This window comes from Pimephales promelas, chromosome 15 (genome assembly GCF_988280905.1).
Source record: "Pimephales promelas chromosome 15, fPimPro1.hap1.1, whole genome shotgun sequence".
Classification (NCBI taxonomy): Eukaryota; Metazoa; Chordata; class Actinopteri; order Cypriniformes; family Leuciscidae; genus Pimephales; species Pimephales promelas.
The window spans coordinates 15580803-15594173 of record NC_142783.1 but is presented as its reverse complement, the minus strand read 5'-3'; the positions used below and the strand labels follow the sequence as shown (position 1 = coordinate 15594173).

At 37.0% G+C, this 13371-nt stretch overlaps 2 protein-coding genes across 3 annotated transcripts; one reads left to right on the top strand and one right to left on the bottom strand.

Annotated features, from left to right (window-relative positions):
• Positions 1–3254: 3254 nt before the first annotated feature.
• On the bottom strand, positions 3255–4365 carry gjb9a (gap junction protein beta 9a). Its single transcript, XM_039672394.2, has one exon. The coding sequence runs from the start codon at positions 4348–4350 to the stop codon at positions 3577–3579; it is 774 nt and encodes a 257-aa protein (XP_039528328.2). The 5' UTR covers positions 4351–4365; the 3' UTR covers positions 3255–3576.
• A 4722-nt stretch (positions 4366–9087) lies between these two features.
• On the top strand, positions 9088–12779 carry ptp4a2a (protein tyrosine phosphatase 4A2a). Of its 2 annotated transcripts, XM_039672412.2 has the most exons (7): positions 9088–9226; positions 10300–10376; positions 10678–11252; positions 11345–11437; positions 11559–11689; positions 11909–11983; positions 12066–12779. In XM_039672412.2, the coding sequence occupies exons 3-7, from the start codon at positions 11157–11159 to the stop codon at positions 12175–12177; spliced, it is 507 nt and encodes a 168-aa protein (XP_039528346.2). In that variant the 5' UTR covers positions 9088–9226; positions 10300–10376; positions 10678–11156; the 3' UTR covers positions 12178–12779. The 2 variants fall into 2 exon arrangements, with proteins under 2 accessions (XP_039528346.2, XP_039528353.2); XM_039672419.2 differs by lacking the exon at positions 10300–10376.
• Positions 12780–13371: the final 592 nt, after the last annotated feature.

Genomic DNA, 13371 nt, shown 5'->3' with positions numbered 1-13371 from the left:
AGCTGTTTACTTAGCATGCTGTTGAATACCCCCCCCAGCATTCCTTTCCATTACACCATCTGTCCCATGGCCTATATATATATGATTTCTCATGTGAATTGTTTGGGATCAGAGTGAAGGAGCCTAAAATTCAAGTGTTTTTGTAGAGGCCAAAGGGGCTATTTTTAGTTAAATTAATTAGTTCAGTGTGAATGAGGCCAAACTAAATGCATTGTGTGCCAAGATAATACATAAGTGGGTCGTGTGCATGAGATTTTGCTGCCACCCATCGTTGTTCCTCAGTAACCTACATTATGCTTGTTTTGTTCCATCTGTTATGCATACTATGCATCAACAGTGTCACTGTTGTATCTGGGTCCAACCTGAATCTTTTGGCTTTGACCGAATATCCTGTAGCCAGACATGACATGCATTCCCATCACTGTGATGATAAGGTCAGGCAAAATCATAATTTAAGAACAGTCTCCCACTCTCTCTTTCAGGTCAGGTCAGAGTTAGGCAGAATGTGGAATAGCATGGTTTCAAACTACTCATACTTCTCTGGAGGCAGTCGTGACCTAATTGTTAGCGAGTCCGACTGGTAGCCCAAAGGTTGCTCGTTCGATTTCAGTACCAACTGAGGTGCCCTCGAGCAAGGCACCAAACCCCTAATCGCTCCCTGGGTGCCACAGTATAATGGCTGCCCACTGCTCCGGGTGTGTATCACGGTTTGCAGTGTGTGCATGTTTGTGTGTTGAGGATGGCTTAAATGCAGAGGACAAATTCCGAGTATCGGTTGGCCTTCACATGTCACTTTCACTTACTCTTAATAACCATTTATTTATTTATAACTATTTCTGCTTGTATCTTTATATGATTGGATACAGGAAAGGGGAAATCAACAGTTACACAACAACAATATATACTATATTACAGTGTAAAGTTTACACTATATATATATATATATATATATATATATATATATATATATATATATATACCTAAAGGATTATTAGGAACACCTTTTCAATTTCTCATTAAGGCCATTATCTAATCAACCAATCACATGGCAGTTGCTTCAATGCATTTAGGGGTGTGGTCCTGGTCAGGACAATCTCCTGAACTCCAAACTGAATGTCAGAATGGGAAAGAAAGGTGATTTGAGAAATTTTGAGTGTGACATGGTGATTGGTGCCAGACGGGCCGGTCTGAATATTTCACAATCTGCTCAGTTACTGGGATTTTTACGCACAACCATTTCTAGGGTTTACAAAGAATGGTGTGAAAAGGGAAAACATCCAGTATGCGGCAGTCCTGTAGGCGAAAATGCCTTGTTGATACTATAGGTCAAAGGAGAATGTGCCGACTGATTCAAGCTGATAGAAGAGCAACTTTGACTGAAATAACCACTCGTTGCAACCGAGGTATGCAGCAAAGCATTTGAGAAGCCACAAAACCTTGAGGCGGATGGGCTACAACAGCAGAAGACCCCACCGGTTACCACTCATCTCCACTACAAAAGGAATAAATACCTAATTTTCAGTAGCTCACCAAAATTGGACAGTTGAAGACTGGAAAAATGTTGCCTGGTCTGATGAGTCTTGATTTCTGTTGAGGCATTCAGATGGTAGAGTGAGAATTCGGCGTAAACAGAATGAGAACATGGATCCATCATGCCTTGTTACCACTGTGCAGGATGTTTTCTTGGCACACTTTAGGCCCCTTAGTGCCAATTGGGCATCATTTAAATGCCACGGCCTACCTGAGCATTGTTTCTGACCATGTCCACCCCTTTATGGCCACCATGAACACATCCTCTGATGACTACTTCCAGCAGGATAATGCACCATGTCAGAAAACTTGAATCATTTCAAATTGGTTTCTTGAACATGACAATGAATTTACTGTGCTAAAATGGCCCCCACAGTTACCAGATCTCAACCCAATAGAGTATCTTTGGGATGTGGTGGAACGGGAGTTTCGTGCCCTGGATGTGCATCCCACAAATCTCCATCAACTGCAAGATGCTATCCTATCAATATGGGCCAACATTTCTAAAGAATGCTTTCAGCGCCTTGTTGAATCAATGCCACGTAGAATTAAGGCAGTTCTGAAGGCGAAAGGGGGTCAAACACAGTGGTGTTCCCAATAATCCTTTAGGTGAGTATATATATATATATATATATATATATATATATATATATATATATAGATATATATATATATATATATATATATAGATATAGATATAGATATATATATCCATACATCCATACAGTAGCTGAACATGTATAAGTATTTGGTGGTATTTCTAAAAGTGTGTGTGCTCGTGTGTGGGATGGATTGTTTGCTGTGTGCATTTGAGTCGAAGCCAGGGCACATGTGTAGGAGGAGCAGCACAGAGTGAGTGAATCATACATTAGGACATTTGCTGTATTCTTGGTCAATGTACCAAAGATTGAAAGATTATCTGCAGGTTAGCAACATGCAATGCTTAGAAATGTTTCAAGTCGGATAAAATGCTTAGGATGAAAGAATTGCTTTTTTTTCCTCCTCACGTTATCATTGAAACATATTCAAATAAAGACCTACTTTTTATTGTTTTTGTTTTTTTGCCCTCAGTGTGCAGTGTTATACGTTTGTGTGTGGTGTGTGAGTGAGATAGACTAGGTAGGAGGCATGTAATCATTGGTTGCTGAAGGCAAAAGATCAAGAGTTGCTTCTTATGTAACATGTAAATGAAAGTGCACTGGGCACCATGTGCTAAAAGATTTTATTTCTAAATGCATTCTGAAAAGCAGTGTAGGCTGACTGAAATTTGGACAGAAAAGATCCAGAGAGAGTCAGATGAATTAAACGTTGAAATGCTGTTAAGAAATGTTGAAATGCTGTTAAGAGATTTGATGTGACATATTTGGCCTTAATACAAGTCATTTAAAATTAATAGGAAACCAAAACTGCAATTCTGCCTTCATTTACTCAAAGTATAGCATTCTTGATTCTGTGGAACACAAAAGGAGTACTTCATGTTAGAGCTGCTGTTGATGGAAGTGGGCCGTAGCCAAAAAAAACAACAACACAATAATAGTGGCCTTCATGACTCATTCACTCTGTCCCAAGTCTTTTAAGCCATATAATAGACTTGTGTGAGGGAAAAGAAAAGGCACCATTCACTTTCTCAATGGCAAAGAGCAGCTTGGACATTCTGATAAAAAATATCTCCTTTCGTGCTCTATGGAAAATGAAAGTCATAATTTAATTAAAAAAAGTCATAATTTCGCAACACAAGGGTGAATAACAGTGATGACAGATATCTTATTTTTGGGAGAACTATCCTGTTAATATAACAATAACCTTTCACGTCCACTGTCAGTTTCAGAAAACCAATGTAACCAAGGCAATGTTTGCACCTTTTATTGATATTGTACACTAAACACGCACTCAAAACAATGCATGATGCTTCAGGAGGCATGTAAATGTTCGATACCCATTTGCATAGGCCTGACGTTGATTGTGAAATATTTAGAGTCAAGCTAACCATGCAGCTTATTTCCATATTTTTAAAGTTCATTCTAAAGTGCAATCTATCGACCAATCTCACTGAGGTTGTAAAGGTTTTTCAACAGTCTTGACTATTTTATTGTCCTGTAATTTTTGTGAACCCAAGTTTTGGCTGCTGGAGATAGTGGGATCAGGTCTTTTAGATAGTTGCGGTGGTGACTGTGACATTATGCAGTATTTTAGTATACGCTTTCCAATGAGATAAGCCATTTCGCAGATACACATGAAGATGCAGAGAACAGAGGCCGCCACCATGAAGAGGGTGAAGATTTTCTTCTCAGTAGGGCGTGAGATGAAACAATCCACCGTATTGGGACAAGGGTCCAGTGAGCACTTGGTGATGCGGGGGAGGTCAAATCCCTTATAGATGTGATGAAGAATATAGAGAAAGGCAGCATCAAACACGGCTTTAAAGATCAAGCTAAGCAGGTAGGTCCACCAAAGACCCCCACGTTTTTTTCCAGGGTTGGCGTATAAGTGGTTGCCCTGGTGAACAGCAATGTAATTGTGGTCTTTTTCCTCTCTGTATTTGACGTGTGCTACGACCAAGAGCGACGGACACGTGACAAAGATGATCTGTAAGGCCCACAGGCGGATGTGAGAGATGGGGAACGTGCTGTCGTAGCAGACGGTGGTGCAGCCGGGCTGCCTGGTGTTGCACACGAAGTTCTCGTCGCCCCAAACGCGCTGAGCCGCCACCACAAACACCAGTACACGGAACACAAACACCACAGACAGCCACACTCGACCAAAAACTGTTGAATATTTATTGACCCCGCTAAGAAGGGACTCCAGTCCTAACCAGTTCATCCCTGATCACAAACACTGTCCTGCAATAAACACAGTTATACATCATTAATCATAACACTCAAAAGAGACACTTTTGCATATCAGAGTGGCGAAGTTATGACGTCACTTTGTAGGACAACTCGGAAGTTAGCGGCGCATGGGTTCCCTCCGTCGAAAAGCTATGCATTTTCCCCATAGACTTTTGGAAAATCGCAAGAAACAAGATCTGTGTTCAACAAAGAGTTGTGACCCTTACATGTTTTGTCTATCAAGATAATCCAAAATTTATATATTTTGAAGCCTATATAAAGTTTCAAAAAAACACAAGTAGGATATAACTGTTTGTGTTTTATGTCATAGATCAAAACGAAAATATTTAGAGGCTTTGTTCACCACAGACCTTAAAAATTCCAAAAACCCATAGACATTTTATGGCGGGGGAATCGGAAGTGCTAAAATGCTAACTCACTTCCGCGTTTTGGCCTACAAAGTGACATCATAACTTTGGCACTCTATATAGGGCATTTTAGTTTGGGTCAATGAATCTCTTGACAACTGGTGTCATGAATATATGGTCTAAATTTAACCAAAAACTTAATAGGTTTTTTTTTTGGTCATTTTTTGTGTTGCTGATTATCTTTTTAATTAGCCAGTGGAGATTTGGTCTTCGATTAATATTTAAACTCCAGAGGCATTTAGTCACACATATCAGGTTCTTCAGATTGTTTCTAAAAATCTAATCAGAAAGTTTGCAAAAACTGATTCTGTTCCAAGCACTTTACAGGGAAGTTATGACAGGTAACATTTTTTTTAAATAATAATAATAAGGTGTTTTTTTTGTTTGTTTGTTTTTTTGTCGATGACACAAAGATGACACATTTCAATATAACAAGCCAGACTTGACATGTTTTACCCAACAGGTTTTCACTTGCTCATTATAAATTATTGCTGTTTTGATTTTGCTGGCAGAAATGTGAATTTGTCATGCTGCTGCATCACACCAGGGTTTGATGTCTCATAGCTGCTCCCACTGGTTTTTAGCATTTTTGTAAGTAATTGTATACAGACAGATAGATGATAGATAGATAGATAGATAGATAGATAGATAGATAGATAGATAGATAGATAGATAGATAGATAGATAGATAGATAGATAGATAGATAGATAGATAGATAGATAGATAGATAGATAGATAGATAGATAGATAGATAGATAGATAGATAGATAGATAGATAGATAGATAGATAGATAGATAGATAGATAGATAGATAGACACACTTACCAGCTATTTAAGTACACCTGTTCAACTGCTTGTTAGTTCAGATTTCTAACCAGCCAATCACATGACAGCAACTCAATGCATTTAGGCATGTAGTCATGGTCAAGACAATCCGAGCATGAGAATGCAGAAGAAATGTGATTTAAGTGACTTTGAATGGCATGGTTGTTGGTGCCAGACGGGCTGGTCTGAATATTTCACTCACAACCATCTCTAGGGTTTACAGAGAATGGTCCGAAAAAAAGAAAATATCCAGTAAGTGGCAGTTCTGTGGGCGAAAATGCCTTGCTGATGCCAGAGATCAGAGGAGAATGGCCAGAAATGAGATAAGCAACAGTAACTCAAATAATATATTTATATATAATATAAGACTTTTTATGCTCACCAAGGCTGCATTGTAATATATTTTAAAATGTAATTTATTCATGTGATGGAAAAGCTGAATTTTCAGCATTTCTTCACTCTTCAGAGTCACATCATCCTTCATAACTAATATGCTTAATAATTTTTGGAAACTGATACTTTTTTCAGGATCCTGGCTTTAAGGAATATATAAATAGTAGGGCCTAAAATTAACACTCGGCAAGCACCAAATGCGAGTATATCAAACGGTGTCAATCGCCAGTTGACCAGTAACGTTTATGAATTCTAATAATGCAATGTTGTGAGAACTGGATGTGAACAAATGATCATATTTACCAGGGGTGCCAATAATTCTGACCACAACTACACACACACACACACACACACACACACACACACACACACACACACACACACACACGTATAGACGGATATGTAGACCACACATACACATATAAGCTATTATATATTTATATATAGAGAGAGAGAGACACATTTATATGTGTGTATATATACAATAATACAATGAATTACTAAATGTATAAATTTAATTTGTGATGTTCTAACCCAAAACAATGTTGTTGTTTTTTTTAAATTAATAAATAAGCTTTCCATTGATGTATTGTTTGTTAGTATAGGACAATATTTGCAGAAAAATCATGAATATAAATTATGGACAACTTTAAAAGCGATTTTCTCAATGTTTCGATTTTATTTCACCCACTCATAATTATTTTTTTTTTTTCTTCTTCACATATTTACGGTTGGAAATTTACTAAATATCTTCATGGAACATGATCTCGACTTAATATCCTAAGGATTTTTGACATAAAAGAAAAATCTATAATTGTGACCCATACAATGTATTGTTGGTTATTACTGCCACAAATATACCCGAGCTTGTGACTGGTTTTGTGGTCCAGGGTCACATAAGCAAGCATAACCTTGTGTGTTTAATACAGCTTCTTACAATGTTGATAAGGCTAATCTTTGTTATTACTTAGTAATAATGCATAAAAGAAGAACTTACCGTGTTTTACAGCAAAAAGGATATGCATTGAAATAGGAAGCGCAAAAAAAGGAGGAAAAGGTAAAACTAAAATCCCTAAACAATGCTGTCCAACCTGATCTCGGGACTCGTCGCCATACCTGTATGCAAGTGTGTTGTTCACAGGAGACACCTGTGGTGATGAAGCAGCTTCACCTGGAGGGTGTGGTGAGCTAGACTGTGGGTGGTGCATCATATTCATTAGATATTAGCTTACAGACGGGACTGTAATGTGAGTAGGCAGGCCTGGTGTCTGTATTTGGAACAAGCCTTGCTGCCTTGTCATGTGTCATCACTGCCACACCCAGCAAACAGCAAACATTATAAAATACAGTACAACATAGGGGAGAGCGGGGCACAACCTTTGGTTTTGGTTCAATTAATTAAAAAATAATTAGGTTAGATTAATATTTTTTATATACAAGCAACATACACATCTCTGCTACAAATGAACACTTAAAGATTTTTTTCTAGGACCTACCATTTTCGTACAGTTGCACCGAGAGTGACAGAAGTCCAAATTCAGTACTATTTTATATGTATAGTCTGATATTGTTTGTGCATCTGTTTAGACAGATATCCATACATCCATCCTTCATCCAATCATCCTTCTATTGTGTATCGATATCATGGATAGAGACATAGAAAAAGCAATAAAAGATCATAAAATTATAAAATATTGTAATTGCAATTAAATTAGATTTGTGTGTGGCAGCTGCATGTACAATTATTATTAATAATAATAATAACAACAGTAATAATAATACAAATGAGCTTAAAATAAAAATTTAAAGGGTTTATTGCATTAAAAACAGGCCATATTTTTAATAAATAAACAAGATATCATTCATAGTACACTAAATTTTAAACATTTTAAATTACAACATTGTTTGTGAAAGTCCAACAAAGTTAAATGTAGCTACTCAAACCTGAAAAGTTGTGTGGCTCCGTTTTCATTTGATTAGCCTATTTGTACACTTGGCGGCTTTGTAACACTGTGTTACAACCAAACCCCGCTGTGTAATAGGCCTACATATTTTAAGCCTAGCTAACAGTCGCTTGGAATTGCTGACTTGTTTCAAAACGGTGCTATGTTTGAGCCAACAAGACAGTGATTACTGATTAAGGCAATATAAAGTTAGATATTATGGAAATGTATACACCCAACTCAGAAACTAATCTATGATGAAAAAATCTATGATGAAAACATTTACTTTCATGGTGTCAAAACACTCTTTGTCTAGTATCTTCACGAAATAGAGGTCAAAACTTTCCGCAAATTCGCGGGAGACAGTCTTCTGGCAGCAAGAGAAAAAGAGCGAAAACACAACCTGTTTGATTCTGACTGAATAGGCCTATGTGAAAGGTCCGTGTTAACCCCGCGTTAGGTTGTGCCGCGCGCTCCCCTACATTACTTTTTCACAAAGACCATTTTATTAATTTATATATTAATAGCCTACTACAAAGCAGACAGCAGCATAATGTTATCGTTAGGGCTGTGAATTGAAAAAAATAAAAAATAAAAAAATTCATGCTATAACTCTTTTACACCAGGAGATGGCGACATAATCTGATCTTTCAAAAATCTGTGTAACTTCCAAGCTGTATGGGCATATTTTTCTCAACGTAAATATATTTTTACCAACGTGGGAATGATATAGTCCATGTGACCGTTAGATAGATCTTTTTATTAACAGTATAAAGACCTGTGCACTATTAATCTAATTTATTTACTGTAATACAAAAGCATTCTTCTATATGAATTCATTTTTATGTAGTTGTTATACTTTATTGAAAGATTGTTAAATATGATATAATAAAAAATGGAAAGTAAACCTAAAGATATTATGTTTCATATTTGTTATTAATACTGATAATAATAATAAAAAATACAAATAATAACAAACAATGATAACTAACAACCATTAAAATTTGCAGGCCATGTCGACATGAGAAAAATCAACGTGATTATCCGTCAGCGGATAAAAATGTACATCTATAATATTTGAGTGTAAAGTTCATGGGTCTGGGTAAAGGTGCTGGTTATTGCCCACGTGACTACGGTCAGCCAATCAGCGGTCATCTGTGCTGACCGGAATTGTCGCCTGGTTACGGGAGCTCTACGGTAGAGAAGAGCTAGCCGGCTAGCAGCGTCTCTCATTCCGCTCTTTTTTGTCACGGTGTTCATAAATACCGTCAGCTCTCTGTGAGTATCTATATGATGTCGTATTTATATTTCCCCTTTGTTTATAAACATCTAGATGAATTATTAACTTATGAGTGTACGTTATTTAAACATATAACGTTACGCATTTAGCAGCTAAAACACATGCTAGCAGAACTAGACCGAACTAATCTCGTAAAAAACATTTGGTTATTTTTCGAAGAATGTTAACCATTGTAATGTATTCTATTATGTTTCTTATTTTATAAATATGTAAAATTATTTATTAAGCAAGGCTGTTGTGTTCATTGATGTTAACGACTTCTGTTTTTATGAAACCACAGCCTATATCATATTCACACAATGATGCAGTGTGTGTTAATGGCATGGTGTTCTTGTATGAATTAACAAAATAATTCACATATTTTTAATTAAATTGTTGTTTAATTTGTCTTCAACAACATGTGTGGTCAGCAAATGTGGAAACCCATTGTGTTCCATGCACACACATTTCTTTGTCTTAAAGGGATAGTTCAACCAAAATTACATTTTTGTTTGTAATTTACTGTCCCTCATGTCGTTCCAATCCAGTGTATGATTGTATTTCTTGTGGAATAAAACACAAAGGAGGATGTTTGACAGAACTACATCCTCAGTCCCCATTCACTTTCATTGTGTAGGGGAAAACATGCAAAGGAAGCCAATGATGACTGAGGCTGTCATTCTGCATAACATCTCACTGTGTTTTCCACAGCAGAAATAAAATTAAATGGGTTTAGAAGAAGGCTGGTCAATGACAGATTTTTCCATTTTTGTGTAAATTATCTCAACAATGAGATAATGGCCAAAAATAGACTTGTGGAGTGGATACGGAGAGTGAGATATGAATGTGTAGATTGGCTTCAGCATTTATATGTACCATTTTAAGATTAATCTGATGGCGATCTCAAATGTTTTGCCTCTGTTAAATGTTCTAAAAGATAAGCTTTCATCATAACAAATAAATAGACAAGCACTAGCTGTTTTCCTTTTTCCATTCCTGGCTTGTTGGGGCTCATCCTGGAATGAAGAAAAGTCTTGTTTAGTGCTTGTTTTATGTTGATTATCTTTTCTAGGTGCAAAGTAGAGACAGTCACGAATGGTGAAGATAGAATGCTGAGTTCTCAACTTGTTTTCTGTTCACTTATTGAAAGTAAGTGCCTGATAGGAGATAATAATTATACCGATTGCTAAACATTTTCCATATATACCACCGTGTTAGGATGTGGTGCAAGGCCTGTATGCTTTTATGATGAGAGTTTATAATCCATCGAATGGCTAAAGTCAATATCAACTGCAGTGGAATGAGGTCTCTCTTCAGCTGTAGGCTACATCCAGTAACCATTTGGTGTTAATGGTGACGACATGCTTTGATTGACTGCACTTGCTGGTTGTGCTGGTTTAGGATTCACTGCCCTGGTTATTTATTGGTCACTGTCATGTTCTTATTCCAGGCTGCACATTTATGGCGTTTGTCAGTGTGAGTGGAGACTTCTGCCAGGCACAGCACCTGGTCATTGTGGACAAGTGAACAGAGGGCCTGCCATATGAAGATTATACTACCTGACTGCCCGTTTTACATTCTGCACTTTCGGGGAGCAGCCTTTTTTTTTGTCCAAAGTTGAAGTGTATGAATTGGTTCGAGCCAATCCAGGTACTAGAGAGCGAATCGTTTTCCCCTCTCTCTAGTGCCAACTGAACATCTCTCCTCTCCTGAATGGGGTAATTATAAATTGCGAATCGGAAGGATCGTCCCCTTCTTTAGTATTTATTTTAAAATCGTGGGAAAGTCGTGAAAGTGGTTTCCTTCTCCTGTTCCCTTTTTTTAGAACATACAAATTGCTTAGATATTTTGAAATCATTACTTTTACCCCTATTCCAAAGTTTTTGGGTCCCCCATCAAGTACTATTAAAACTTTATTCAAGTGTCAAAATGAATCGCCCTGCTCCTGTTGAGATCACGTATGAATGCATGAGGTTTCTCATCACCCACAATCCCACCAATTCACAACTGACCAAGTTTACAGAGGTAAGTCTCTAGATGGTTGAGGTTAACAGGAATAGCAATATTAACATGAGTGGCAAAGCTGAATATTTCTTTTATTTGTCTCTGTTTGTTAGGAACTGAAGAGCTTTGGAGTGCAGACGCTCGTCCGGGTTTGTGATGCAACTTATGACAAGGCACCGGTGGAAAAAGAAGGCATTGAAGTTTTGGTGAGATTTGTTATTAAACCCCTATAAAGTTTCTGACAGAATTTAGTGATTATTGCATGTGTTTTATTTACTTCTCTCCACTCTTATGATTGCACTTAAATTAAAATGTGTTTTTCTTTAGGATTGGCCTTTTGATGATGGTTGTTCACCCCCTGATCAAATTGTTGATGACTGGTTGAACCTTCTCAAATGTAAATTCAAGGATGAACCAGGCTGTTGCATTGCCGTACATTGTGTTGCTGGATTGGGACGGTACGTATTATCAGGAGGACAATTGTAAATCACTTTCACTGATATGAAATGTTGTTCACTGATCTATTACACTGTAAATTTTTGAGTTATCTTGGACCAAATGTGCAGTAACACATTCTTTTGGAATATTTTGTGCTGTGATCTTCAACATTTATCAGTTAGGGACCTGACTTGTGACTTATTTTAAATGAGAACGTAGCATTTTTTTTGTGTGTTCAGAGCTCCTGTCTTGGTGGCCATAGCCTTAATCGAATGCGGGATGATGTACGAAGATGCTGTCGAGTTTATTCGTCAGTGAGTCACAAACAAAATTACTTTTTCTGTTGGAAATGTTTTTGTTGGTCTTTTTGTGACGTGGATGTCATTTTTCTTTTAGGAAAAGACGTGGGGCTTTTAATGCCAAACAACTAATGTACCTTGAAAAATACAAACCCAAGATGCGACTGCGCTTCAAGGATGCCAATGGTCAAAACTGCTGCGTTCAGTAGAGCAACATTCGTCCAAAGGATCTTTGGAAACTATTGACATTTTTATTGTTGGTGTTGTTATGATCAGGTTTTGTTTGATTATTATCTTAGACCATGATTTTGCTGTATTACAGTGCCAAGCACACAAACAGGTTACACAGCATTAGTGTTTTTTTTTTTGTTTTTTTTTTGACCGAACAGTCAAGCCAATCATGTAATCTCACAGGCAAAGTGGGGTATCACTAGTGATGTTTTTCATTGTGGCAAACACATTGGTATAATGATTGACTGGAATTGTTAGTGTTTTATGCCCTCTGTAGAACTAGGTGTCCACTTTTGTCTGGATTGTGTAACAATATCCTGCAGTACATGAAAAATTCACTTTGGTGGTGAATATCTGTCAGCTTCTCCAAAGTTACATGGGCACAACTACTGTATCTAATGTTATAGACATTAAACATTCCAAGATATATTCACAGCACTGTTGGACACTAGATTGTGGTGGTCAGTAAAATGGACATGATGCAGATCCTAGAAAATCCAATCAACAAAAGATTGAGATAAACTCTAAACTGATTGAAATGAGTCATTCAAATAATAACAATAAAAAACAAATAATTTTATTTTTGTTGTCATGTGTTTTATTTCTTCTCTTACACTAATTTGGCTATGATGCTAGTGGAAAATAAATATTTAAATGTGATACACAGTAGTATGTGCTAGTGTCAGATTGTAAAACTATAGATATCGTTTTTATTATGGTATTGAATTATTTCAATATTGATGTGGAATGTAAAACATTTTAAACAATGCCATTCTGCAACATTAGGACGTTTAAAAATGAGAATGGTAACCTACTTTTTTTTTTGTAGATAAAGGATACCTTGTATTATTGCACGTAATCTACTAAACCCCATTACTCTTTCCTCTTTAACAGAAAAAAGTGATGAATGGAATCCTTTTTCTTTTTTCTTTCTTCTTCAAATAATTATTTTTTTAATCGATACCAAACGCAGAGAATATTCGTGTAATTTCGAGCATGTGGACTTCTCTCTCGGTGGTGATTTCCTATCTTGGCCACGAGTCGGTGCAATGCAGATTTAGTGGACAGACCGTCTGTCTCGACCGGAATCTTACTATGGTGAGGGAATGGCTCATGAATAATAATATTGATACTTTGAGTGGCTGGACGGTTTGGGAAGTTACTCGTCAGTA